Source organism: Tripterygium wilfordii, chromosome 13 (genome assembly GCF_013401445.1).
Source record: "Tripterygium wilfordii isolate XIE 37 chromosome 13, ASM1340144v1, whole genome shotgun sequence".
In the NCBI taxonomy this organism is placed as follows: domain Eukaryota; kingdom Viridiplantae; phylum Streptophyta; class Magnoliopsida; order Celastrales; family Celastraceae; genus Tripterygium; species Tripterygium wilfordii.
Genome location: NC_052244.1, coordinates 4,180,244 through 4,206,615, shown reverse-complemented (window position 1 = coordinate 4,206,615; position 26,372 = coordinate 4,180,244). Strand labels below are relative to the sequence as shown.

At 38.4% G+C, this 26,372-nt stretch overlaps 2 protein-coding genes and 1 pseudogene across 6 annotated transcripts; 1 reads left to right on the top strand and 2 right to left on the bottom strand.

Moving 5' to 3' along the window:
* The first annotated feature begins 641 nt into the window (after nt 1-641).
* Nucleotides 642-4,595, top strand: LOC120012274 (glutathione S-transferase T3-like). Of its 5 annotated transcripts, none has more exons than XM_038863613.1 (4): nt 642-879; nt 1,061-1,198; nt 1,497-2,087; nt 2,219-2,854. In XM_038863613.1, exons 3-4 carry the CDS (start codon nt 1,695-1,697, stop codon nt 2,705-2,707), a joined length of 882 nt encoding a protein of 293 aa, XP_038719541.1. In that variant the 5' UTR covers nt 642-879; nt 1,061-1,198; nt 1,497-1,694; the 3' UTR covers nt 2,708-2,854. The 5 variants fall into 5 exon arrangements, 3 of the variants coding, with proteins under 3 accessions (XP_038719541.1, XP_038719542.1, XP_038719543.1); XM_038863614.1 differs by having other exon boundaries at nt 644-879; nt 1,693-2,087; XR_005471242.1 differs by lacking the exon at nt 2,219-2,854 and adding an exon at nt 4,143-4,595 and having other exon boundaries at nt 666-879; nt 1,061-2,087.
* An 8,129-nt stretch (nt 4,596-12,724) lies between these two features.
* LOC120012445 lies at nt 12,725-14,540 on the bottom strand (annotated as a pseudogene).
* On the bottom strand, nt 14,481-20,011 carry LOC120013278 (magnesium-chelatase subunit ChlH, chloroplastic). The gene is made up of 5 exons (XM_038865032.1): nt 18,422-20,011; nt 18,093-18,175; nt 15,805-17,607; nt 15,196-15,672; nt 14,481-15,033 (listed from the first exon to the last, which is right to left on the bottom strand). The coding sequence occupies exons 1-5, from the start codon at nt 19,824-19,826 to the stop codon at nt 14,656-14,658; spliced, it is 4,146 nt and encodes a 1,381-aa protein (XP_038720960.1). The 5' UTR covers nt 19,827-20,011; the 3' UTR covers nt 14,481-14,655.
* Nucleotides 20,012-26,372: the final 6,361 nt, after the last annotated feature.

Here is a 26,372-nt window from a genome sequence, read left to right as displayed (position 1 = left end):
GATTTCTTATGGTTCTTTCTCCCCAATCCTCTCCAAAAGCATTTGCACTCTTCTCATAACATATCCGACAACTAAACCCTTCAATGGAGCGGAATAATGCACATATTGCTGCATTATAACAAAAAGGTACAATGTCAATTTTTATCAAAGTCATCAACAAATCAACTACTATAAAATCAATTACATAGAAAAAGTCCAAATTGTTAAAATAAATCATGCGCCTCCCCCGTTAGAACTCATTACCTCATAGAAGTGGAGAGATTAGTAACCACTCCATAGCGTGGTCTACCCGCTCCATGGTACCAACTTGCTCTATATTATCACGCCCCTCTAGCATGATTTGCTTTGTGTCTAGAGGTATAAATAACTTATCCGAAGTCCAAATTGTTTATAAAATCATAAAATAAATCGAACTATTTTATAGGACTCTAATTGATTTATGCTATTTTTAATATTCCAAAAAAGCTTCTCCAAATTTTTGCTTATCAATGATAGCTCGCCATCTTAAAACTAAGTATACAAAAAAGTCTAGCTAATTTGAAAGAACATAGATCAAAAAATTATAATAATAGTTTATCTCACCTCGTAAATAGAGTAATGACATCAACTTGACGAAAACAATCACACTTGAAGTACATATGAAGTTTTTATAATCTATGGCATCTCCAACAAGAGTCGTAAAGCAGTTCGTAAATGGATAACGGACGATTTGCATACCCATTTCGTCATTTTCGTCAAGCCAACAGAGGTCGCAAACCAATTCAGAAATTTACGACCCCATTTCTGGTTCCCATATTTGCGACTCTGGCAAGGAGAGAGACGAAGGTCGCAAACCAGCGCGGGTGTTGAGCAACGGCTATGAATAGTGCCAAAAACCAGGTATAAATGTTCACATTTATGATCGCTATTCGCTCACCAACACTGTCATTTCTCTTGCTCCCACATCACTATTTCCAAATTGGCAGAGGAATAGTTTGAGATCTCTGCATTTGCATGTTTATAAGCTTCCGATCTACCGAAATTGTGTTGAGATTGGATCTGATCGTAGCTTCGAGTTCAGGTGCCGTACGGTGGCCGAACCGGAAAGGAAGGGGACAGCGAACCAAGAGGCCAAAGGTTGCTTGCTAACTCTCAGCCACTTGTTAGAAGGAAGTGCAGCTTTATTGTCGGGGGGAATCAACAGGAAGGAAAAAAGAAGGTAGATTTTTCTATTCTATTTCCTCCTTTGATAAGGATTGGCTTTAAGTGATAGAGGATGTGATTGGAATTAATTTTTTATTTGGGTAATTTTATTGTGTCAACATACTTGTGTGCGTTTACTTTTGATTATGGCCTATGCAGTTGATGACTTTATTTTTCTGTAGAACAACTTGTGTTGATGGATTGGTTAGTGGCTTTAAGAATTAAGGCTCATTCTAAACGTAGTTTGGGTTCTATAGATGAATATTAGTTCGTTTAATATTTTCTTATGGGTAATTGTTGTGCTGTTTGAACAGAGCTTGGGTTTGATGGTGAAGTTGAGCAATCTTTGGGTTTGAATTGATTGGTTTAACTTCGACATATATATAGATTACAAATAACTTGTCAGAGTAAAACCAACTTGATGAATTCATGCGTGATGTTTTGAAAGCTCTGAATTGGTTATATGGGCTTATTATCTATATTGTTGAATTGTTTCTTCAATTTGATCAGATATGAATTCCCTATACAATTCATATGCATCGTTGCTCATGAGTGATGAATTAGACGATGATCATCATATTGATCAATTGGATTCACAAATTCCATCCGAGGTTGTGCCTTCAACAAGAACTAGTCGAAGAAGTCAAAATTTCTCAATTGACGATGATAAACTCCTTGTGTCCGCTTGGCTAAATACCAGCAAAGATTCAATTCAAGGGAATGCTCAAAATTCTAACAGATATTGGCAAAGAATTAATGAATTTTTCAACACCCATGGAGGCCCCCGCACCCAAGCATCGCTAAAACAAAGGTGGAATGACATTAACAAGAAGTGTCAAAAATTTTCTGGATATTTAAGCCAAATTGAAGGAAGACACCCTAGCGGACAAATCGAACAAGGAATGGTAATTTTTCCTACTTATAAATATGTGACTAAATTTGTACTGGAATTTTTGTTCATATTGTTGTTTCTTATTGATGTTTCTTGCCATTTGATGATATTTGACAATTTGGGGTTTTGCTATTTCTGATACAGCTTGATAATGCAAAATCCATGTACGTTGAATTAGAGCGTAAACCACTTATGCTTGAACATTGTTGGATTTTATTGAAGGAAGAAGTCAAATGGCAAGAAACTCTCTCAAACAAGAGGCATAAGACTTCTAGTGTCTCCCTACATGACACTCACGAGTCATCGATTGGCGGAGATGATGATGAACGTTCAATTAATCAAGATAGACCATTAGGCACAAAGGCCGCAAAAAAACTTGCTGCAAGTGGATCAAAGTCCTCCATTTCGGATGAGATCTTGAAAGAGAAAATTGATGTCGAACGCGCAAAATTTGAACAACGTGACAGAGCTCTACTTGAACAACAACGAAATAGAGAGCTAAAAGAAAGGGAGATGGAGAGGAATTGGGAAATTGAAGTTATGTCTAAAGACCTTAGAGGCATGGATCCCATGGTGGCTGAGTATTGGAAGAATGCTAGGATGGAGATAATGGAAAAAAAGGGTTATGTTTGAGCTTTTTAATTGTACTAATGTCTTTATGTTTTAGACTATGTATTATTGAGCTTTATGTATAATTGAGGTTCTGATCATGATTGAGGCATATGTATTATTGGACAATCTTTTATTTGCTTTTGTCAGGTATGAACAATATTTGATTAAGATGTTGTGGACTTCTATTTTGGCTTGTATTCAAGATAGTATCAATGCAGAGATGTTATTCTTTTGTTGACTAAACAACAGGCTTTTATCATGTAGTGGTAGAGTTCAACCTTTTAGGTTGTTCTTTTCTATTTGGAGTCAGATTGAACTTAGGGAAACAAAGTATCATATATTATCATTCCTAAACCCATAATCCTAAAATAACACTGCTTTTACTACATAACCTAACTCACTGACGCAGGAATCGCGGTTACATTTAGCACATGCAACAAGCCTTTAAACCCCTAAGGAAACCTTAGTGGACGAGTTTTAGTCTCGTGAGGGCTTTTTCAGATCTACCCACAAACTATATATTATAGTGGCCTCAATCGGATGAGCCTAAGCGAGCCCATAAGTGCTCTACAAGGTCATCTTGCAATTGTGAATGGGTTGAAGCATCTCTAATTTGATGATGTGTTTGGATGAAACTTGTAAACTCAGTTGTTTGAGTACGTGACATGGTCGGTGGAGTTGTGAGACCCTCAAAGTCTATGTGGTCGGAACCTCCGTTTTCCTCAACGATCATATTATGTAATGCAAGCTGTCATAATATCATCAAGTGTATCAATGTCCCAATATCTTGCAGATCCACGTGTTATGGCAAAACGAGCTTGTAGGACCCCAAAAGCTCGTTCTACGTCCTTCCGCGCAGCTTCTTGCATTTTAGCAAAATGTTTCCTTTTTGGGCATTGTGGGCATGGAATTGTTTTCACGAACGTTGACCAACGGGGATATATTCCATCGGCGAGATAATATCCTATATTGTAATGATGTCCATTAATCATGTAAATTGCTTCAGGTGCACTACCATTAGCTAGTGCGGCGAATACAGGAGATCTTTGAAGCACATTGATATCATTTAGAGACCCTGACATTCCAAAAAAAGCATGTCAAATCCACAGATCACGTGATGCCACTGCTTCCAAAATAATGGTGGGCGAACGACAATGTCCAGTATACATCCCTTGCCAGGCAGTTGGGCAATTCCTCCATTGCCAGTGCATACAATCATTACTTCCAAGCATACCAGGAAAACCACGTTCTTCATTTTGTGCTAATAAACGTTGAACATCGATTTGGTCAGGTGCCCTCAGGTACCTTTCTCCGAATACTGTAACGACTCCTTTAACAAATCTTCTTAAACTTGCAATTGCAGTACTCTCACCAATCTGTATATACTCGTCCAAAGAGTCTGCTGGACTCCCGTATGCAAGGATCCTAACCGCTGCGGTTATCTTTTGAAGAGCAGAGAGCCCTAAAACTCCAGCTGCATTCCGTCTCTGGACAAAATATGCATCATTCGCTACCACAGCATTTGCAATATGGAGAAAAAGATTTCGACTCATTCGAAATCTTCTCCTGAATAGACCTTCGTGGTAAATAGGATCTGGCTTGAAATAGTCATTCCACAATCTGGAGTGACCGTCAACATGATTACGTTGAACAATTCTATGGCCTGGAATGGAACCACGGTGGCCAGTTCGTCTCCTCCCATTTGCTTCTTGATCATCTGTCTCTCGTGCATTAAAAAGCTGCTCCAACTCATCTTCAGAGTCGGACTCAAAGGCAAGGAATTCCCTCAAAATCTCAGAACTAACATTTGGGTGATCCATGGAGAAGTTTGAAGTTTGTGATAAGATTTTTATGTAAAATACACAATGATTTGACACAAAATGATGAATGAAGGCTACACATATTTATACATTAATTAAAAATAATAAAAAAAAGTGGTAAATTAGATGGAAACCAATAATAAGATTGTTGGAGTGAGATTCCATTAAAATATGTATATGGGTTTGTATATCACTATTCAAGTATGCATAGTACAATTATGCATATCCATTTTTATACCTCTTGTTGGAGATGCCCTTAGGCAGCACACTCGCATAGGCAGCAATAGAGATACAAAAGCAAGTATACTCCTATAATTAAAATATAAAAAAAATTGGATATATAACATAAAACAATAATTAATTAAGAATAAGAATTATTACCAACCTTAGGTAATTTTGGTATGCCTTGGGTAGAAATAAAAAAAATTTGTTATGTTTGTAAAATAATTTTTCCATTTCTGGTTTAAGATAAACTCCCAGTACAACAATTGAGAGATACCATATGGGGCAACCTTCAACTTCGAATGGATCTAAAAACTATGGTCACAACGCGCCCAAATTCCGAGGGACTTCAAATTGGAGACACTTTGACCCAATATGTTTCACTCTTATTGTATCATGAAAACTCTCTTTATATGATCTCTAATCATTGTAGAGTTTTTGGTCTTTGCTAGATTAATGGAAATATTGTTTTTAAAGAATCAAATGCAGAGTAAACTTGTGTTTGGAAGCAACATAGTTGGGTTCTCCTTACTTTGCTTTGACAATATTGATGATGTTGTTGTCACAAGTCATATTAATTATAATGTCATTCTCAATCATTTTGCTAAATATTGCAAGTTGTAAATAATGGATCCTTCAAAATCCTGATTGTTTGGTTACATTGTATACTACATTTTCTTTACTTCTCATCAATGGTTGCTAAGGTATATAGTTATTAGATCTTTTGTCTCCTTTGTTTTATATATTTGCAGATAATTTTTTTTTTAAATATCATTGAGAAGTTTGCTTTTCATTGGAATCGAACATTTAACACACATATGTCTAATCCAGCCGATTGTCAACCGAACCACCGCTCTTTGGTTTTATTTGCAGATAGTTAGGTGACTATGAAATTGTGAAATGCTTGCTACGTATGCTTCAGCTGGTGCTATATTGAATGCAATTTTGTATAACTTGAGATTTTTTTTACAAATAAAACCTCTTTTTTTGTAAGCTTTTTTTATTTGAAATTATAAATGGAAATTTGGATGCTAACTGCCGTGTAGCTATCCTATTTATGCATTAGTTTGTAAATTCCTATGCTTTAAAATGTCCAAACTTATGCATTCAAATATTCCCTCCTGTGGAACCTTACTGAGGCCATGACTAGCATTGCACCTCGATGTCCAAACTTATGCATTCAAATATTCCCTCCTGTGGAGACCTCGAGTCATATCCGATCTATGAGTCCAAGTAATTAAGGAGCCTTGGCTTTTTTCAACTATTTTCTTTGTTTTTTCTGCCCTTTTATTCAATCAAGTTGGATCCATTCTCGTCTTTCCTTTGCCAACCAGAGGTGATTTGGTTGATTATCGACTGGATTAGACATATTTGTTCAAGGTTGGATTCCAATAAAAAAGTATATTTCTTAACAGTATCTAAAAAAATAAATAAATAAAAGAATTGAGAAGTTTCGTCATTTAAACAAATAATGTAAATATCCAATATTACCATGTTCCATTACATGAATAATTTTGGGAAAAAATGAAAAATGACAAAATTAGATCTTTGTAATCAGGAACAATTAAGAATCGATCATGGGTAGTATCAAAATTTCCTGTTTCGCATCTCGTTTACACAACAGAGTAAAAAACAAACTCTGCAGTGTCAACTCCCTTGGAAGCCTTTGTACTGCAAGGTCCGAAACTTGAGGGCATCCGGGTCGGATCTTCAGCAGTCGCAGGAGCCTTGTGGTGGAGAAGTTGGTGATGGTGGTCGTCGGAGTTAGAGGGCGGATGGTAGTACAATCGAGCGGTGTGAGGGCAATGAGAATGAAACCTGGCAGCTATTCTCACTCCTGCATCCAACAACTCCATGTACTTGCCCATATCGAAATCCCTATTCTGCTTGTAGAGATCGAAATCGAATCAAGAGGGAAGAAGAGTGAATAAGGCTGCGTTCGATCTCTCAGACAAGTATATGAATTAGGTTTATTGGGATTTCAATGGCAAAAGAGGGGTCAAGGCTGCTGCTTTTATAGCATCTCTCCTTTATTCTTTGGCTTCCTTTCGGTGCAAGTTCCTTTTTTGATTTTCGTCCATTGACTTTCTCATAATTGTAGTTGTCTCCCCATTTACAATTATATTCAATTGTTTAATAATGCTCTCTTTTCAAGTAGTCAATTTTTTTTGCCTACCCATTATTTTAGTGTTTGAAAAAAGCATACAACATAAGAGAATCAATCCCTATGATTTGATGTTTTCAGACTATTAAGGATTTCATCAAGTTGTTCATATGTATGATATTACTTGGTCAAGTGACAGCGTATTTGATAATTTTCAATCGAAGAAGTGACAAGTGGACATATTAAATCATATAATATAAAATTCATTCCATTAAAAAAAATACTCATTTTATTTTTTCTAATTCAAATGTAAAATCATTTTTTCCTTTGCATAAATGGTTGGCTTCTCAGAGTTATTGATCCCAATATCCCACCTCTCCTGGAGTCTCAATAGCTAGTGATCAGTCATGTTTAAAAATAATTATGAATAGTTTTATTATCTGCCCACAAATGGGGGCTAAATTGGAATTTCATAGACATTATGGGGAGGAAATTAAAATATGCCAAACTAGAGTCTAGAGGACTGAAAAGTCGAATATGTCAAAAGAAATTGGCCTTATATTCAAATTCTGGCCGTTTCCATTGTCGAGGGTCCAAATAAGACCACGTCAAGCTTTTGACTTGCGCGTTAAACATTTGCCGCGTGACTTTGACGGGAGGCGCTGTTTAGGGTTTACTTTACAACTTGGTTTCTCGAAAATATGTGGCTTATTGTCTACGCGAGTACGCGACCTAGAAACTATAAATATAGTAAGAGAAGAAGCTTCGGTACCTCTAGTGATCTGGTACTAATTAATTTTGTTGTTGGTCAAACGCGTCCCCTTGCCTTCATAAAGCCTATGAAAAGGTCAGACCGAGGAAAAAAAAAAAACGCATAGGCTTGTTTGTGGCGACCCTGATTTGCCCCAATTTCTGAAGCTTCTTCCATTGAGGCAACTGGGTTATTGGAAGGATTGATTCTATATTTAGAAGAAAAAAGGAATTGATTCTTTGGTCATGCTTCACCAGTTGAATTCCCTAAACTCTTTTGGTGATTTATTTTGGGTGCTGCACCTCAATTGTTTTTTATAAGTTGTGGATTATATATTATTATTAACTTTTTAAACAGAGAACCAATCAAACTCAGTACCTCTATAAATATGAATGGGCAAGCCACCAATAGATTATATACCATTCTTTCTCAATTTTCGAATATTTTTTAGGAGAATTTTTTAAAGTTGATGCCCCAATTCTCTCTAGCCTGTTTCAGCTTCGACATCTAAATTCGACTCTCCACATTTGTGTCCTGCTACTTGTCAAGATATTTGGAGCCCTATTTTCATTTACAACATGAACCCTTAGGCTTTGCTTGGATTTAAAATTAAAGAGTTAAGTAGAATTAAGGGAAGGAAAGTGAAGTGAAGTCAAGTTATGAGAGAGGAATATCTTTACTCATCTTCACCGTCTTTTTTTTTCAATAAACTACCCATCTTCACCTTTACTTAACTTAGGTAGAAGGTTGATTAAGTGGTTCAAGTTATAAAAATATCCTTAATTAGAATGAATGAAAAACTTTTACAGATGATTTAAGAAATGATAAACAAACTTTTCTCTCACCTCACAAAACTCCAAATTGAGCGATTATAAAATGTTGAGTTAGAGAGTTGAGTAAAGGGAACTTCCCCTCTTCTTCATCCCAGTTAACTCTCCCTCATACAATCCAAATAAGGTGAAGTTACTCCTCTCTCCTTAACACTCTTCGCTTAACTCTTTAAAAGATCAATCCAAACAAGCTCTTAGGGAAGACCGAATTGATTAATAAATAATCCAATTTGAAAATATAATTCAACTCTCTACGTTTATACCCTGTTACTTGTCCAAGTATTTAGGGAGAATTGGGAAATTCAAATACTCTATATGAGTCATGGTTGCTCGCCCATGAAGTAGGCACATATAGACAATTCTCCAAGAAATCGCACAACATAGTGATTTTTACTAGGGTCTGATAAATAATATACCAAACAATTTTGTAATTCCTATTGCAAACAGCCAAACATGCATATAAAGCGGTAAAAGGATTTACCCAAAAATAAAAAAGCAGTGAAGTAATGTAAATCCGATCCTAATTCAAAATATGCAACATATTATATATCCTTCCATATCATTAGATCACGTATTGCATCCCATAAGCCTATTATATATCATTATATCTACTACTACGAGTCTCAAGAACAAATCTTGAAAATGAAACCTGAAATTTATCCTCTCAAAGTTATATGGCTAATTATATCCCATCAGCAGGAACAACAGATATGGGGTAACTTGTAATTAATAAGACTATATAACTATGATATATCAACTTAGCTGCTCTCAGTCTCAGATTATCAACAGTTGTTTCTTTCTCACTTTTAGGGTTGATCGAAGGCTTGACTAAGACTCTAAATATTCCCTAAATTTTCAAGCTATCTGCAGTGAAATTACCAAACAATTATTAAAGAATAATTAAGCTAATTAACGAAATATTAAGAACAACTGTAAAATCCAAATTTACGTGCATAGTAGGAAGTGCAGAATTGTGTGAGAAGCATCGTTACCGTGTAAATGAAGGGGTCGGAACGCCCTCCTGTCCCTGATCTTTTGACTTCTTCCCTCTTTAACAACCTGCAGAGTATCAACTAGCAAGTTAATCTTATGGAGATGTAGCCGGTCGATTGACCGTCTGATACGTCAACACCACATAAATTTGTATGTGATCAGACGGCCGAGATGAAATAAAGCAATGAAAAAATGATAGACAGACACGTGGCGCATTTCAGATAGAGAGAGAGTCGTACATTCTGAGTGCTTTACTTGTATCAGGGCGATCACCAAGTTCTCTACGAATCTTCACTTCGGAGGAGCAACCGCGAGATAGCAACTTCAAAATGTCTTCCGCACGGCTACGCAAGAGACCGGTGCTGGGAACAGAGCCGGCGGGTGCATGCTTCTTCTCCCCTCTGGCCACGCAATGGTGGTTCCGCGCGCTTGAGACGGCGCTAGAGCTACTCAACAAGCAAGAAGCCTCCGTGGACACGGTTCCTGTGGACATTGTTACTGAAGGCTTTGCTACGACGAGTTCTTGGTCATCGGAACTCCAGACGACCTTCGAGCGACTCTTGCGCGCTACCTGCCATAGCAGCTCTTAAAAGTTTAAACTCTAATAAAGAAATTCGAATTTTAAAGTGAATTTGTAAGAGATCCAAATATCAAAAGATTGAAACAAACTCAGGGATTCAAAATGCAGGGTTGAAGGACAAATAACCAAGCCTCAAAATCAATTTTAAGATCGAGCTTGTTAACATTGAATCATTGATAGTCGATCACACTAAACTCCAAAATGTGGTGAAGTTTCGACTGCGTTGATGGTATCAGATCAGAAGAACTCCAAAAGAAATCGTTCACAATAGTCTTCATCTCTAATTCGAGAATGATTTGAAATTCAAAATTTCTGGCAAACAAACTATATTGACACAGAGGCTCTCACAAGGCAAGATAAAACTGCATCTCCATATAACAAGCGATTCAACAACCAAAACTAACAAATCTGAAAGGCAATTAAAGAACCATGAAGAGGATGAAAATGAGAGTCGGTTCAAGCAAGCAAATTAAGGGGAAGATCCAGTGAAAAAGCGAGTTATCCAATCACGTTAAACACAACCAAACTAATTCATAATTTTCTTCTTATTTAATAAAAAAAAATCAAATCGTTCATACAAATTAGTCAAACAGAAAACAGAGTGAAAAGCAGAGCGAGACAGACGAGATCACCTGGAGGTTCATTCCAGGGCAGCGAGCCACAATAGCAATAGCTCTCAGCTTCTGAGCTTGAATCTCACGAGACGATCCATCGCTTGTAAGAGAAGAAGCGCATGATTTCGAGCTCTGCGACATTGAGCTCAAGCTCAAGTTGTCGCTACTCTCTTCTCTGCCACAGCTACTCTTGATCTTGCTTCCACTGCGACTTCTCTTTCTTAATGCACTTCCATGAAAATCAAACCTAAAACACAAAATCAGAAGACACTAACGATAACAGAACCGAATTGAAAAATCGAGCTCGGAATTTCGTTTACTCTCGAGGACGAGGAGAGGGAGAGACGCAAGGAGGCTTTGTGTGAAGAAGGAGAAGTGCCGAAGCCACAGAGAGTTCAACAGGAGATGGAAATGGTGATGATGCCATGTTTGCTCTGAGTGATTTGAATTTGTATCTGTTGTTTGGAATTGGCGGGCTGATGTAGTTCACAATTTTTGATTCTCACTCTAGAAAGCAACACCTGTCGCTCCTTCTCTCTATAACGGTTTCTATTGTTGTCGTTCTGTACTTCTGTTACAAGAAGTGAGTTTCTGCCAACTCTGCCGTGACAAGTAAGTTTTGCTAGAAGTCCACATGGCAGCTTACAATTGGACAGATGAAATTGTATAATTTTCATGTTTCAACTACAAAACTATTTATGCAGCAATTTTTTCCCTGTATTATGTTCCAAATTACAAATTGAGATGGACACACAAGATCCACGTGAAATCATGGACGACATGATCCATGTAAAATCATATGCGTCATTCTCAACATTGTCATTTTGAATGATTGGGATAAAAAACACTAACATCCTTATGATAAATAAACTCAATAGCAAAATTAATTAGGCTGACAGTCTAAACCATTATCTTCTCATTCATACAAAAAAAAAACAGAGAGAGAAAAAGAAACCCAAGAACACCCATCCTCCTCATAGAGAAAATTAGGGAAAAAAGAACAAAAGAGAATTCAGTATACAGTTACAAAATAGTACATGATCCTTTCTTCCTGTCTATTCTGGTCCTTCTGTATGAAAAGATTTATCTTCCTGTTCTTTAGACATTTAAAACAACTCCACTAGGAGGGGGGTCATTGTGCCATAATTCTAATCAACTTTATGAAATCTTGTTCACTTGACACATTCCATGGGTGAACAGCAGGAGCTTTAGTAGAATAGAAGGCTGTTGTGAGTAAGAAGGCGGCAGTTCAGGCTTATATACCATTGAACTAAGCAATGTGTCAAAATTCTGAGGTGAGTCCATTGATATGAAGGACATCGGTAGTGCAACCTTGTGATAGATTTCTAGGCCACCAACTAGACTTACAAGATCAACAAGGTGGGCAACAAAGTGTCGAGGAATGTAGAATATCTCAGAACTGCATGTCGTGAGGCTCTGATCGTCCTTCACAGTTTCCTTATTTTTGACTTGGAAGTGAACTCTGGCAATGCACCATCGACTTTTTACCATTTCTGCTTGGTTAAGAGTCCAGTCTGAATTTCCGTTGCTTACCTAATTCACATCAGCAGAGGTAATGAACTAGGATCAACAACAAAAGTGAATTGCTCCCACAGAAAACAAAACTCCACTCTTCCATCCCATGCTCTTTTTGTCCCACCCTTTATGTTTGCCTAATCCCTGACTTCCCTATATGATTTGTTTTGGTTGAACCCAAATGTTTATGTACATTAAATTTGCAACTAACTACTGAATAATAACAAATGCCCTGTGAGGTTGTTGCACTGCAGTAAGATGTGTCTAAATTCTGCGCATTGGCTCTATGAGATTCCAACGAACGTACCCCCCTACACACAGAACAAGGGCCAGACAAAAGTGTAAAATCAATAAACAATTAAAGGCCCGAAAAAAATCAGTAATTTACTCAGTTCGTTAGTTCATTTAAATTCTAAGGCTGAGAATAACAGATAAACCTAGCTTCAAACTTGTCCAAAATACCCAAGTAAACAGCATTGTTTTGATGAAAGTTTCGACCTGCACAAGTCCCTCCTCCTCAACTACCAAGAAGGAACAGATCAAACAATTGAAGTAGATGCATAGACTCAGCAATTCGGAACAAAAAAATAAATACAAAGCAAAAGGCAAGAAGCGATCATGCCAGTGACTTACTTGTACATTTGGTCCAATTTCGCTTCTTCAACAGCAAGATTTAAATTTTTCTGCTCTGACAATATAATCATAGTTTTAAATATTCTTCCATAGAGCAAACTCCATTCAAGGGCAGTATGTACCACCAGACTACTCCAAAACATAATGAGCACATCATTTCCGAAAATTTTCCTCCACCTCATCAAAATCCAAATTTCATAACAGTCCCTGTTTCTTCGACCACAAGATATGTGGAAGGTAGCTTCTGAGGAATAAACTCCTTCTGATCTCCATGACCAATGCAGGTCGTTGCCGATCCAATTCCGGAGACATTAATCTTGGCCGTTGGTAACCCGCAGGAAGTAAATCCTGAAGCCAAGCAGCAGTAAACTTCTCAGTCTAGAACCCCTGTTCTGCCATATAGGGTAACTCAACTCCAATATCTTTTCAAACAACCGGTGTCTATTTTACATCCACGAATTCAAGAACTTGACAATCGACCAACATTAACATTAAGATCTTTCCCCTCCAAAAATGGATATGCCTCTACTCTATCATACCTATGAATTGTAGGTGGATACACCACAACATAACCACCCATCTCTCACAAAAGCCTTTGTCCCTAATAACCCCTTAAAAACATCAGAAGCGATTGAACTAATTGAAACCAAAGCCCAAAATGCAGATGAATGGTAAATCATGTTAAACGAATGCACTGGCACCATCATACCTTGTGGCAATGCCACTTATGGGGGCACGTTCACCAAACCTGATATCAAATGCCTCGAAACCTCATTTCCTGGTAAAGTAAAACACTAACATCGAGAAACCCATTTGAAATCACTTGCTGTATATATTGCTTCCCACCAAAAACCTCAGTGTAAAACTCCTCAGCGTAGTTCAACTACATTCTCCAGTGGCAAACCTCTGGGCCAAACTGACCTTTGACCGAAATGAATATAAGGGTTCACTACAGTCCTAAAGGGATTTTCATGGCTATACTGCAATATAGTCTCTTGCCAAGCATCCTCACCAATAAATTCCACATCAAAATGTTTACCTATATCTCAATCAATCACTTCCCCACGATCATCGGCGTCTTCTTTGCTCCGTGTTGGATTGCCAACAAGCATCCAACACTCTTTCTAACATAAGAATCATAAGGTAAGTAATCCACCACTCTAAGCCCCAAACTCGCTTGCTGCTCTAAGGAAAGATAGATCATACCTTTCAAGCTCCAATTCTTAAGTGTCTTCGAGTTCCCAATTGCCAGTACTTGCCATCCCTTGATCTTCACCAGCTTCCGAAACGAATCTGACGGGTAATCCGAGGCGGAGACGACAATCCACTTCTCATATCAGAAGGTGGCGTAAGGAGAAGACCTGTTAGTGATTGAAGAGACAAGTTCCAATTCATTCGAGGAAGTTGAACTGTCTCGAGAGATTCCTGCGCTTTGGACTGGAGAATAGTAATGCGGCGGTATCGCAACTGATTCGGAGGAAGAAAAGATCGGCGACGGTGGCGATCAAGAAGAAGATTGTAACGATTATGTGGAGAAGTCGAGGGATTTGGCCTCAGAGAAGCGGTGGACGTTCGCAGCTGTAATTGGGATTAGGATTTTGATCTGGGTTTTTGTGGGTTTTGGTGGTGAATCTTCACGAGCTGATGTGCATTTTGTTTATGCCATCGAGAAGCAACCTGTTTACTTTATTGAGGTTTTCACAGTGGTACAAAGTGCAAGATGTGTTGAAATATCATCTGAACAACCGTTTTGAATTAGATTAAATGACATTCTGCAGCATATAAACAAAGAATACACATCTCAAAATTCCCAGAAAGTTCAATCCATCTAAAGAGAATGATGTTCAGGGGAATCAAGAATGTTATTTCAACATCAGGGTTTATGTTCATCTATCAATCCCTTCAATCTTGTCTTCAACTTCAGAGTACAACTGCCTTAACCTCTCAATATTCTGCTCAGAAGTATCCCAGTATCCGCGTCCATTGGCTTCCAGGAATGTTTGCAGCAACTTCCTGAAAGAGTTGGGGTTAGTGCTCATAAGCTTGTTCAGCATCTCTTCATCTTTGATGAAAGTCGAGTTAGCTTCTTCATAGACCCAGTTGTCCACTTGGCCTGATGTTGCACTCCAACCAACCGTGTTAGTAAGCCGTTTCTCAATTTCTCGGACGCCCTCATACCCCGTAGACAGCATTCCTTCATACCATTTGGGGTTCAACAACTTTGTTCGGGCATCAAGCCTCACAGTTTCGGAAAGTGTACGTACCTGCATAAACACAAGTTTTTAGGTTGCTAAGAAGTAAGAGATGATAACTGGGTGTTTTTCTGAATCACAAATAACTTATAATTGTAATGACACTATGAAGATAGATGTAAATGCAGAAAGCGTTGTTATTATTGGCGAGACCATTTATTTCACATTGCTCACCTGGGCATTGGCTGTGGTAGTGTCAGCAATATATGCATTAGGCTTCTTTCCATCTTTCCGTAAGTTCTGGACTAGATTTGTTGGGTCTGAATCAAAGTAATGGCTCACATCAGTGAGTGAGATTTCTGAGGAATCAAGGTTTTGGAAAGTAGCTTCAGCTGTGCTTAGAGCCATCTCAAAAACTTTTCGTTTCTCCATCATGCCTGCACCAGGGGCATCAGAATCAAACGCGAAGGATTTCCTGCTCAAATACATGTCTTGAAGCTGTTTCTCATCATTCCACGAGGAATTTTCTACAGCAAGGTTTACGTTCGAGGAATATGAGCCTGAGGCATTGGAGAATATCCGAGTTGCAGCTTCTCGAACATCAATGCCAAGGGTCTTGGCTTGTTCCAATGCATGCTTCCTCACATAATTCTGGTCTTCTGGCTCCTCAAGCTCAGCAACCATCTTTACCGCACGGTCAAGGAGGTTCATCTGTCAACAAAAAGGATGTGGCACAAAATATGATCAACAGAGAACACAGCACAAAATAAAGATCGAAAATCAGATTTCAAGTACAGTAATATCTTTTAGACTGCTACACTAGTGCTTCATCATAATAAATACCTGATTGATGAAGAGGTCTCTGAACACTCCAGAGCAATTGACAACAACATCAATCCTAGGCCTTCCAAGCTCTTCAAGACTAACTATCTCCACGCGATTTACTCGACCAAGGGAATCAGCAACTGGCCTCACACCAATCATCCACATGACCTGAGCTAGGGACTCACCATAGGTCTTGATGTTATCAGTTCCCCAAAGAACAAGAGCAATTGTCTCAGGATAATTTCCTCCATTGTCAGCCTTTTGTCTCTCAATCAACCTGTCAACCACAATCATTGCACTCTGCATTGCCGCTGTTGTGGGTATAGATTGTGGATCCAGTGCATGAATGTTCTTTCCAGTTGGCAACACTTTTGGATTTCTGATTGGGTCGCCACCGGGCCCTGGTTCCACATACTTTCCTTCCAATGCTTGTTTCAGACTTCCCAACTCATTGTCAGCAACCACAAGCTTTAAACATTCCCCAAGGAACGTGAATACCGTTCTCAGCTTATCCCGGTCTGCCCGGTAGAACTTTGTGTTTGACAAGTACTGCACCCAAGGTTCGTTTATGCCAAACCCAAGAATTGTGCTAAGCTTATTAGCCACATCAACAACTTGGCCCTTTTTATTAGTTGTTCGCTCCACAAAGGCAGAGATTGAACCACGTGATGCCTCAGTTATTTGACGAAGAAGCTCTACATCTTTTAGGACTCCTCTATCATTCCCTCTATAAACATCTTCTATGTCTCTACCAACTGTCCCAGCTAGTATAGATGGGAGAGAGGATATCCCTTCCTCCGGACGATCCAATGCAGCAATGTTGACTAGGGTTGCAACTGCTTCCATTGCTGATGGAGGCTCACCAATGACATGAAGCCCGCAAGGTAAAAGTCGGGATTCAATCTCCATAATCTTTGAGTACACCTTTCCAACAATGAGATCTCGGTCTTTTGCAGGGATTTCTACCCCCTCATCAGGAAGGTCAACATCCTTGTCAAGATTGCATTGTTTTGCAGTGCTGACAATGGAGCTCACAATCTGTTGCCCACGCCCTGTGTCTTTGAGGGACTGGTAAGAGGATATGAGCTCACTCAACTGCTTAAGGCCCTTGTAAAGACCAGCATTTTCAGCAGGCGGGGTCAAATAGCTGATCGTATTGGCATAACTCCGACGCTTGGCTATGGTAGCTTCTGAAGGATTATTAGCTGCATAGTAATATACATTTGGGATATTCCCAATGAGACTATCAGGGTAACAAACATCACTCATCCCCACCTGTTTTCCAGGCATGAATTCAAGAGAACCATGAGTGCCAAAATGAAGCACTGCATCGGCTTTGAATATTTTCTCAACAAAGGAGTAATAAGCTGCAAACCCATGATGTGGACTTGCTGATTTGGAGAAAAGTAGCCGCATAGGGTCGCCCTCGTAACCAAAAGTTGGTTGGACACCAATGAAGACATTACCATACTGTTTTCCATAAACCAACAGATTTTCTCCATCGGAATTCAAATTACCAGGAGGTTTTCCCCAGTTTTCTTCCAATGCAGTAGCATATGGAGTCAGTTTTTGGTATTCTCGCACACCCATCTTGTATACAACATTCAGATTTGGACTGCTGAATTGAGCTTCTTTATCATGAATAACCTCTTCAATTAACTCTTCTGAAGTCTCTGGAAGACCTTCAACGTTATAGCCATCTCTTTTAAGTTCTTTTAGAACTGAGTAAATAGACGAGAAGACATTCAGGTAGGCGGCTGTTCCGACATTTCCTTTGTCCGGAGGAAAACTGAAGACAGTGATAGCCAACTTCTTCTCTGTCTGCATTACATGTGTGTGTATTAATATATCATAAGTATTAGAAATAGATAGTTAAAATTGGTTAAAAGCTAATCTTCATGTATGAATAGCAAAATGCGAGCGGAAATTGAAGCCTAAAAAATGCTAGCAAATTAGCACCAAGTTGCAAACTAGCAAAATAAATGAAGGCTATTTAGATCTTCATTCTGCTGTTAACACAAGTTTAAAGGGCAACACATTGTATATTTCTTTTCAAAGAGTTTATACCATATTCTTTCATGGCTGGAAGATAATTCTCTCTCTCCCATGGAAAAGAATCATTTTCTTCAGAAGGTAAAGCAAGCAGGGACAATCTATACTGCTGGTTTTCTTCAAAACTATTTATTATTCCACTTTTCTAATACAGAATTAACATTGAAGAGACATAATGCTTTATCAAACAACTATGTCCAAGACAAATATCCAATTCAAATTCAGAAGTGAAATTAGTGACTTCAGGCAAGTACCTTGGATTTTCTTCTCAGTTCACCCCATCTGATGGCCCTAGTGCAAAGCTGCTCCACCCTCTTGTGTAGAGCATGTGATTTCCCTGCAAACACATTGGAATTTCCATTAAGAAACAGATCTCAGTGTATTGACCACTTGAGGCATATTACAGCTTATGCAACAACAGGCATCAAAGGTTTAAAACACTGTTCGCATAACGTTATCATAAAATGCAAATATAATTCTAATATCAATAAAAGAAAACACAAGAGCTAACTACCGCATAGATTAATTATAGTTCATAGAGAGGGAAAAAAAACAAAAGGCTACAAAGGAAACTTAAGTTTACCCGTTCTTGGGTCGCGGCCAGCAAAAACGATTGGCTCCATACCACCATCCAGCTCTGGAAGAGCAACTTGCAATGCCACCTGAATTGGATGCAGTCCCAGAGTGCTATTTAACCACTCCTCAGTGGTTTGAAACACCAAAGGTAGTGCAACAATGTAAGGAACATCAAGCTTCTTCAGTGCCTCAATGGCCCGTGGATGGTCCTGCCTTGCTGGCCCCCCAACAAGAGCAAAACCTGTCAAGGACACCACTGAATGAACAAAAGGTTTCTTGGTAATAGGGTCTACCAGATACCTCTCAACTGGCCCTGAAAAGTCAAGCCCACCAGCAAAAATTGGAATCACTTTAGCCCCTTTTGCCTCTAATTCCATTATAACAGCTACATAGTGACTCTCATCACCAGTAACTATATGACTCCTCTGCAAAACCAGCCCAACCACAGGTGCATCGGGCCCTTTAAGCTTTTCATTGGCATCTCTCCTGGTCCCATACCAATTGAGGTACTCCTTCACATCATCATACATACAAGGAGCCAAAGGGTGCCAGATTCCACTATCCAAGTACAAAACTGGATCCTTGTACTCAATTTTGACCCCCTTCAAAGCAGGCACATAAGACCCAGATACCATTTTCAAGAAATTCTGCAAGTTATCAGGTGACCCACCAAGCCAGAACTGCAAACTCAATATGTAAAGTCTAGCATCTTGAGCCTTATCACTAGGCAAGTACTTGAGAACCTTAGGCAATGTCCTCACAAGCTTCAACATACTGTCAGCAAAACCTGCACCTTGCTTCTTCCTCTTAAACAACTGAAAGAATGGACTCTTTGATTGGCCTAGCTGTGACATACTAAAAGAGCCCAATTTGTTAAGTCTCATCACCTCAGGCATTGAAGGGAACACCAGAACTGCATCAAGCCTGTCCCTTTCTTTCTCTACTGCTGCCTTCACTTTCAATGCAAGCTCCTCAACAAAAATCAACGACCCAATAAAGATATTTGCATCCTCGACATCCTTGCAGAAAGTTTTGTATGTTGATTCATCTCGAAGCTCCTCGACTAAATAGCCAACAACCTCAAATGATGCAAATTTGGGGTTCCTGTTGAGAGACTGGACTGCTTCAGTGAGAGAGGACTGGTACTGAGCTTCAAGAACCACGTAGACAATCTTAACAGTAGGGAGGTCCGGTCTCTTTTCTGGGACAATTCTTCGAACTTCTTGACTGGTCTGTGTGAAAAGACCATTTCCAATCGCAGCACATTTGACTCTGAAGTAGTGCTTGCAATTGCTTTGAGTGGATTTCTTGGGAAGAAAGGAGTGGAGGAAGTGGTGTTTTTGAGAGATTGAAGAGAGTTGGTCTGTCTTTGAACAGGAAAGAGTGAATGCTGAAGATACAAGAGAAGCCATTGAAAAATAGGCTTAAAACTGTGCAAGTGAAGAGCGTCTTCTGTTTCTCTCTGTCTCTAAATTAAAGAGAGAAACAAAAGCAGTTCATGAAAACAAAAGGCATTGATGAATTTGTTTCTGCTTCAAACTCCTTGTGGGTGGTGTTTCGATTCACAGTTTCAGTGTTTCTCCTCCTTTCTTCTTCCTCCTGGAATGGGAAGGCTTGTGGGTTTATTAATATTTTCTAGTGGAGGATTTTGAGAATCGAAACAGTTGGTCATTTTGGTTAGTGGTGAAAGGGAGGAACACGTGGCAAAATGGGTATTGCAAGAGAAGTAAGAGCTCTTGCAGTCTTGAGGCTGAGGTTTGGTGGGGAGAGAGAGAGAATGGAGGAGAATTTTGATCTATCTCTTGAGGTTTCTTCGATGGACTTTCCTGAAATCTTATTGGTTGAGCCGGATTTCCCCAAAGTACCCCCTATGAGTGAGGTGGAGTGTGGATAACATGATTTATTGCACTGATGTGGAGGGTCTCTGGCCTGCAAAACACCTTTTGTACTTCTTTTCTCAGTCTGTGGACTTTAATTGTGAAGCAATTGATATTTTTTGTGTGAATGAGTCCAGCGAGCAACTCTTTTCCCCACTGTAGAGGGGCCTGCAGCAGAAGGCCCGGCAATTTAATCACATACATCTGTCTATGAGTGTGGAATTCATATATTTTTTAGAATTTAATGATTAAAACTTTAAGACAATGCAGATAATTCTATTGCAGAACTAGTTAGGATCAGACAAGTACATAGGATAAAATTTCTGTGTTTGGATTCCGAGGCGATTTTAAATCAGACAAAAATTTATGTTTGTACTCGGATTTCGGATATCTATACCTATATATAAAGCAGAAGCTCTAACAACTGCTCCTATTTTTTTGACACCTGACCTGCTAAAACTCTCTGTTTCTTCCTACGTGGACTATCTACAATTCCTTTATTTCTTTTTCAGACGCTCTCACGATTTCTCCATAAAAAAATTACAAAAAAAAAAAAGTAAAGGTTCAGGTCAAACGTTTCGTATTTCTCTCCCCTCTCAGTTCAACGATTCCTCTTCTACTTGCCGCCGTTTCGCTTATCTGGATAGCAGTCAAAGGAATGGAACTATCATTGTCTCACACCGATTTCAAAACCGCACTGATTTTGCAAGGTAGAAGGGAATCTCGGGGGATTGTCCGAGAAGAAAGAAGCAGGCGATTTTGAGGCATTGTATTGGGCATATGGAAATCTTAAGCCCCCCAATTAACACTGATTTTCTGATCCTTTTATAGGAGGTTGGTTTATATCCCTTTTCCCTCTGTTTTAATTTTCCCTGCAATTTTTTCCATCTCTATTTGCACAATAACTCAATGATTTTCATGTCTTGCAGAAATCTAAGGTTTCATGCTTTAGGAAAGAGGATTCCTTAGAAGCCCATGAGTCTGATAACATTGAACGTTTTCCATGTGAAGAATTGGTCAAGCATCAAGTTTGTCAAAGATATCAACAAAATCTTTGATATCTTTGATATCTTTGACAAATCAACAAAATCTTTGAATTTGTCAAAGATATCAACAAAATCTTTGATTTACTTTATTGACATTATTTTTCTTTCTTATTTACTTTTCTTATCAACGCCTATATAAGGCATGTTGTACACAATCAACATATAGTGAAATACAGATCTTTTACTTCTCTAACATATCCTTTTACTTCTCTAACATGGTATCGGAGCGACTCCTGTTGAGGCACTCTAGAGTAGTGTACGTACTACCATTGATACAGCACATATTATTACAGCCTTGGTCCAACACTCCTTAGGTGGGATCTTGGTTTTGGGTCCATCCCCAGTCGATTGCGGTCTCCTTTGAGATGTTCTTCTCTTTTCTTGAGTTTTGGTGTCCTCCGTGGCGATGCTCCTTCCGCCGTTAAGTCGTGCTCTTCCAGGGGTACTCCTTTGCTCGGACCACTAGCTAGACCCGATTGCTTCTTCTGCCTTTTCATCAGTTTGAGCATGGTTCCTCGCAGTTCGTTCCTTCGGCCTCCTGCTGCTGTATGGTGGTGTCCATGTTTCTGGCTGCTTTTCCCTGCTGTTTCTACCATCGCTCTTGGTGCTAAGATCTCGGTCCTCTCTTGGAGTCCTTTTGCTGCGTTTTTAAGGCTTCTCTAGGTTGGTTTATCTTGCAAATTTTAGCCCTCTGACTGCTTCTTGATGGCCATCTTCTGGTTATCTGTGTGCAATTTAGAAGTCTTGTCGTGCAGAGATGGGTCCCTTCTCGGTGTTTTGCTGCTGTTAATTTTACTATTTGCCCTCTTTGGTCCCATTCCGGATTTCTGCGTGCAGTCTTGGTGTTCCTCTGTCTGCTCTCTTGGGTTCCCATGTGGATTTTTTCTTGCTTTTTGGTAGCCTCGATTCTCAGAGCTGGATCCCCATCCTTTTGTGTTTGGGTTTTGGTGCGTGTCGCCGGACTGCTCCTTCTTTGGCTTCTCGGTTTGTTGGTTTCTTTCTATTCAATTCTGTCAAAGATATCAACAAAATCTTTGATATCTTTGACAATATCTACTCTTGACCAACCTGCTGATCTCTTCACCAAGCCACTCCTGCCAGGTCGTTTCAGAGACTTAGTTTCCAAACTCAAGCTTACTTCTACTGCACCAACTTGAGTTTGAGGGGGGATGTCAAAGATATCAACAAAATCTTTGATATCTTTGAGAAATGAACAAAATCTTTGAATTTGTCAAAGATATCAACAAAATATCAATGATATCTTTGACAAATCAACAAAATCTTTGAATTTGTCAAAGATATCAACAAAATCTTTGATTTACTTTATTGACATTATTTTTCTTTCTTATTTACTTTTCTTATCAACGCCTATATAAGGCATGTTGTACACAATCAACATATAGTGAAATACAGATCTTTTACTTCTCTAACATATCCTTTTACTTCTCTAACAAAGTTGATAAGTCCAGCAAAGTTAAAGTATATTGGAAATTTAGTCTCCGAGAGGTAATGTTATCCACCTTTGTATCTCCGTAATGACTACTGTGATCCCATGTTTTGACCTTATAAATGTTGAGATTCGGAATTCCTTTTTGAATACTAATGTTCTGGTGCTTTTTGTTAACTTTCCATTTAATCAAATTCTACTCTTCGGCCCTTTCGCCCAGCAGCGTGTTTCCAACGAATACTATGGCAAGTTCATGTATAATGTTCTTTTTTCAAATGCATGTATTGGCCGATTGAGGTCCTTCCTGATATGTTTTCTTATTCCTTCAAGCATAGATTGATGGGTACTGGTGGATTAGACAAATTGTTGAAGCTGACGGTCGCGAAGTAATGGACTTGCCGTTGGCCACTGCAGTTCAAGGTTAGTGTTTGAACTTGATTTTCTTTAATTTTACTGATGGATAGTCCCAATGTTAGCTTTTTGGAGGGGAACTGACTCTCAGGAAAAAAAAAGGATATTGCTCATGATACTAAACAAGCAGGCAGATGTGGAAAATCATAATTTGATCGAGCATCATAATGATTTACCCGATGAAGAGGTTAGTGATATTTGATTTACTACTACTTTTTTTCAGTCACTACTTGGGGCTTATTGCGTCAAAACTTATTCATATTGGTCCAAATGGGTCCCAAACTTTAATTCAACATCAACCCAAGATTTGTGTGTTATGTAGATTAACTTAGAACATGTTATTTGCAACTTCTTTTTAATGCATGTTGTCATCTTAGTGTGATTCTTTTACTTGAAATCAATTTATAGCGTGCTTTTGGATTTTATATTTAAGATAAATTTGGTGCTAGAGTCGTCAGAACTTACAAATGTTCTAAAACAATTTCTATATATTGTAATTTCAAGCTATTTTCTTAGGATTTCACTGTAGTATAGGTTGTACAAAAATATTGGGTACCCACAAAAGAGGTTGAATGATGAATTAAATTATGTATGTGGAGTATGTGCATGTGGTAACAGGTGACTGTAATTTGGTACCATTTTAAGTTGGTGAATCGTGTTAACGTGACCAGTATCACATGAAGGGTTAATAAAAAGAGAGGTTTTGAGCAGCTATTCATTTCTATTTTTATTTCAGACAGGGAACAATTACGCAAGGAGAAAAATGGACGGAAAAGTAGATATCGAGGATGATTGACGGGGAACAAATATCATGGCACTAACGGAGAAGTTATTTTGACAAACTAATCTTATCATTTAATTTTTTATTCCTTCTCTGTTGTAAATTGTAATGTTTTTTCTGCTTTTTTGCAAATCATGGAACCACCACATTCTAGCTACACAAACTGCTTTGAGTTTTGAGAGGCTAACCAAAATACAAAACTTCCTCTGCTGGTATTATTGTCAATCTACTTACGTTGTTATCTAATTATATTTTTATATTCACGTTTTTGATATCTCATATGTGTGATGATTTGTTATGTATATATCTAGGTTTTGGTGCAATAGATTTATGCATATTCTGTCTATCAATAAATGGTTGTTCTATATTTATCAACATATTAGCGCTAATTTTTCATTCAATGAGAAATTTTCCATGCCAGAACCTTGCTTTTCAATAATGCTCTTATATTTTGTTTGGAATTTGTTAATGTCATTCTCATTGGTTGGCCAATATGGATTTGCATTTGTGCTTTTCTAATTTTTGTTATTGCTTGGCTTAATAACAGATGCCAGAAAAATAAGTGGACAATTATATTGTTGTGACTGTTCATGCTACCATCACATGAATTCAAAAAATAAATGCGGATGGTTTTACTTTACAGGCGAGGTTTGTAAGGAGAAGCTTATTCTTACTTTTTCGCTACAATTTATGCAACATGAACTCAGTTTTTCCTACTACCAGGTATTCCCATCGAGATTATGATAACTTTTCTCTGATATGCTTTAGTTTTCTAGCGATGCCTAAGGAAAGACATGTTCCTGCAGTTTCAAGGTTGAGGTTCAGGTGTCCGACGATACGAGTAAAACTATTTTCACAATGTTTGATACAGAGTTGCAAAAGATTGTTGGTACCTTCATCTCAGCTGATAGCCCAAGCGGTGATTCAACGTCTGAGATTCCTCCTCAACTCAAGAATCTCAAAGTTCTTCGTACGTGTTTCAACTAAAAGAAACAGATTGATTAGATACGGGAACAAAGAGTATAGAATATTAAATTTATTAGATACTGATCTTGACGTCATGGTTGGGGTTGCAAGTGCATTCTAAATCAAATTAGAAGAACCAGAAAAGAAAACCAATGAGGTATTACTATTATATAAGAAAAACAAAGTATGTATAAAAATTATTTTAGATTCTTAAGTTGTAGATGTTTTGATATATGTTACTACTGAATATAAAAACTCTTTTGAAATTCCACAAAGTTGGAGAAAGACGATTACTCGCAAATGAATTTGTGCGGTAATGTTAGACATGTTTTTGCGAATTTCTGAGGAAAATGTTAAAAGGCAAATGTTAAAGAAAAGATCGGGAGAGGTGACATGTTCATGCATCTAGAGTTATATTTATCTTGATGCATATAAAATGCTTGATTGTGTGGATTGCTTTGCCTCAATAATGGTAAACATTTTTTTCCTGATCATTAGGACGGTATTGTTGATGGGGAGATTGCAAGTAAGAGGGATTCGAAAAATGACGATGATGTTGTGGAAGATAACACCTAAAAATCTAACAAATAAAACTCAACAAAACAAAAAAAAAGAGCATACCCGCGCATCGTGCAGGATTTCGACTAGTATAATTTATGTACAAACTTAATTTAATTCGGTCGGACAAATACGGTCATCCAAACCGAACAGAATTTTGTTACCCCTCTAAAGAGTGCGACTGTGTGAGAGAAATGAGAATAGTGGGCCTTTTTTAGCCCAGTTCTCTTCTTAATAGGCCCAAGATCAGTGGACTGGTAAAAGCCCGAAACGCGCAGTTTATTTGGAATCAAACCGTGAAGCAAGTCGGCTATACCTACATCCGCCCCCTCAAGGCTGGGAACTTCCAGTTTTGAGAGATTTAAGCATGGCGTGTAGAGGCTCAGCTTGCAATTCCAATAGCTGCTACAGACACGAAGAAGAAATGGAACCGAATCAAAAGTCGATAGATTCGTCACTCGACACAAAAGGAAGCACTGAGAGTAACGATTCACAACAAAGTCTCTGCATCAAGTGCAAGGCCAGTTGCCCAATTTCTGGTACAGGTGAAGATGTGCGCTTCTGTGCCGCTTGCTTCCGCAGTAATATGTACGGGAAGTTCAGCTATGCAAGTGTTTATTGGGCATTATTTGTTATTTTCACAAAGCAAGATTTAGCTTTGTTTGCTAGGAATGTAATAAATTTGAAGTGTCTTGCACTATAATGAGAGTCAATGTATTGAAATCGAACATATATAAAGACATTGCCAGTCATCCTAGATGAGAAGAAAAACTAAAGCGATTTGTATTCATTATATTTACTTCATCAATATACTCCAGTGACCATATATACATATATATATATATATATATATATATATATATCATATATGA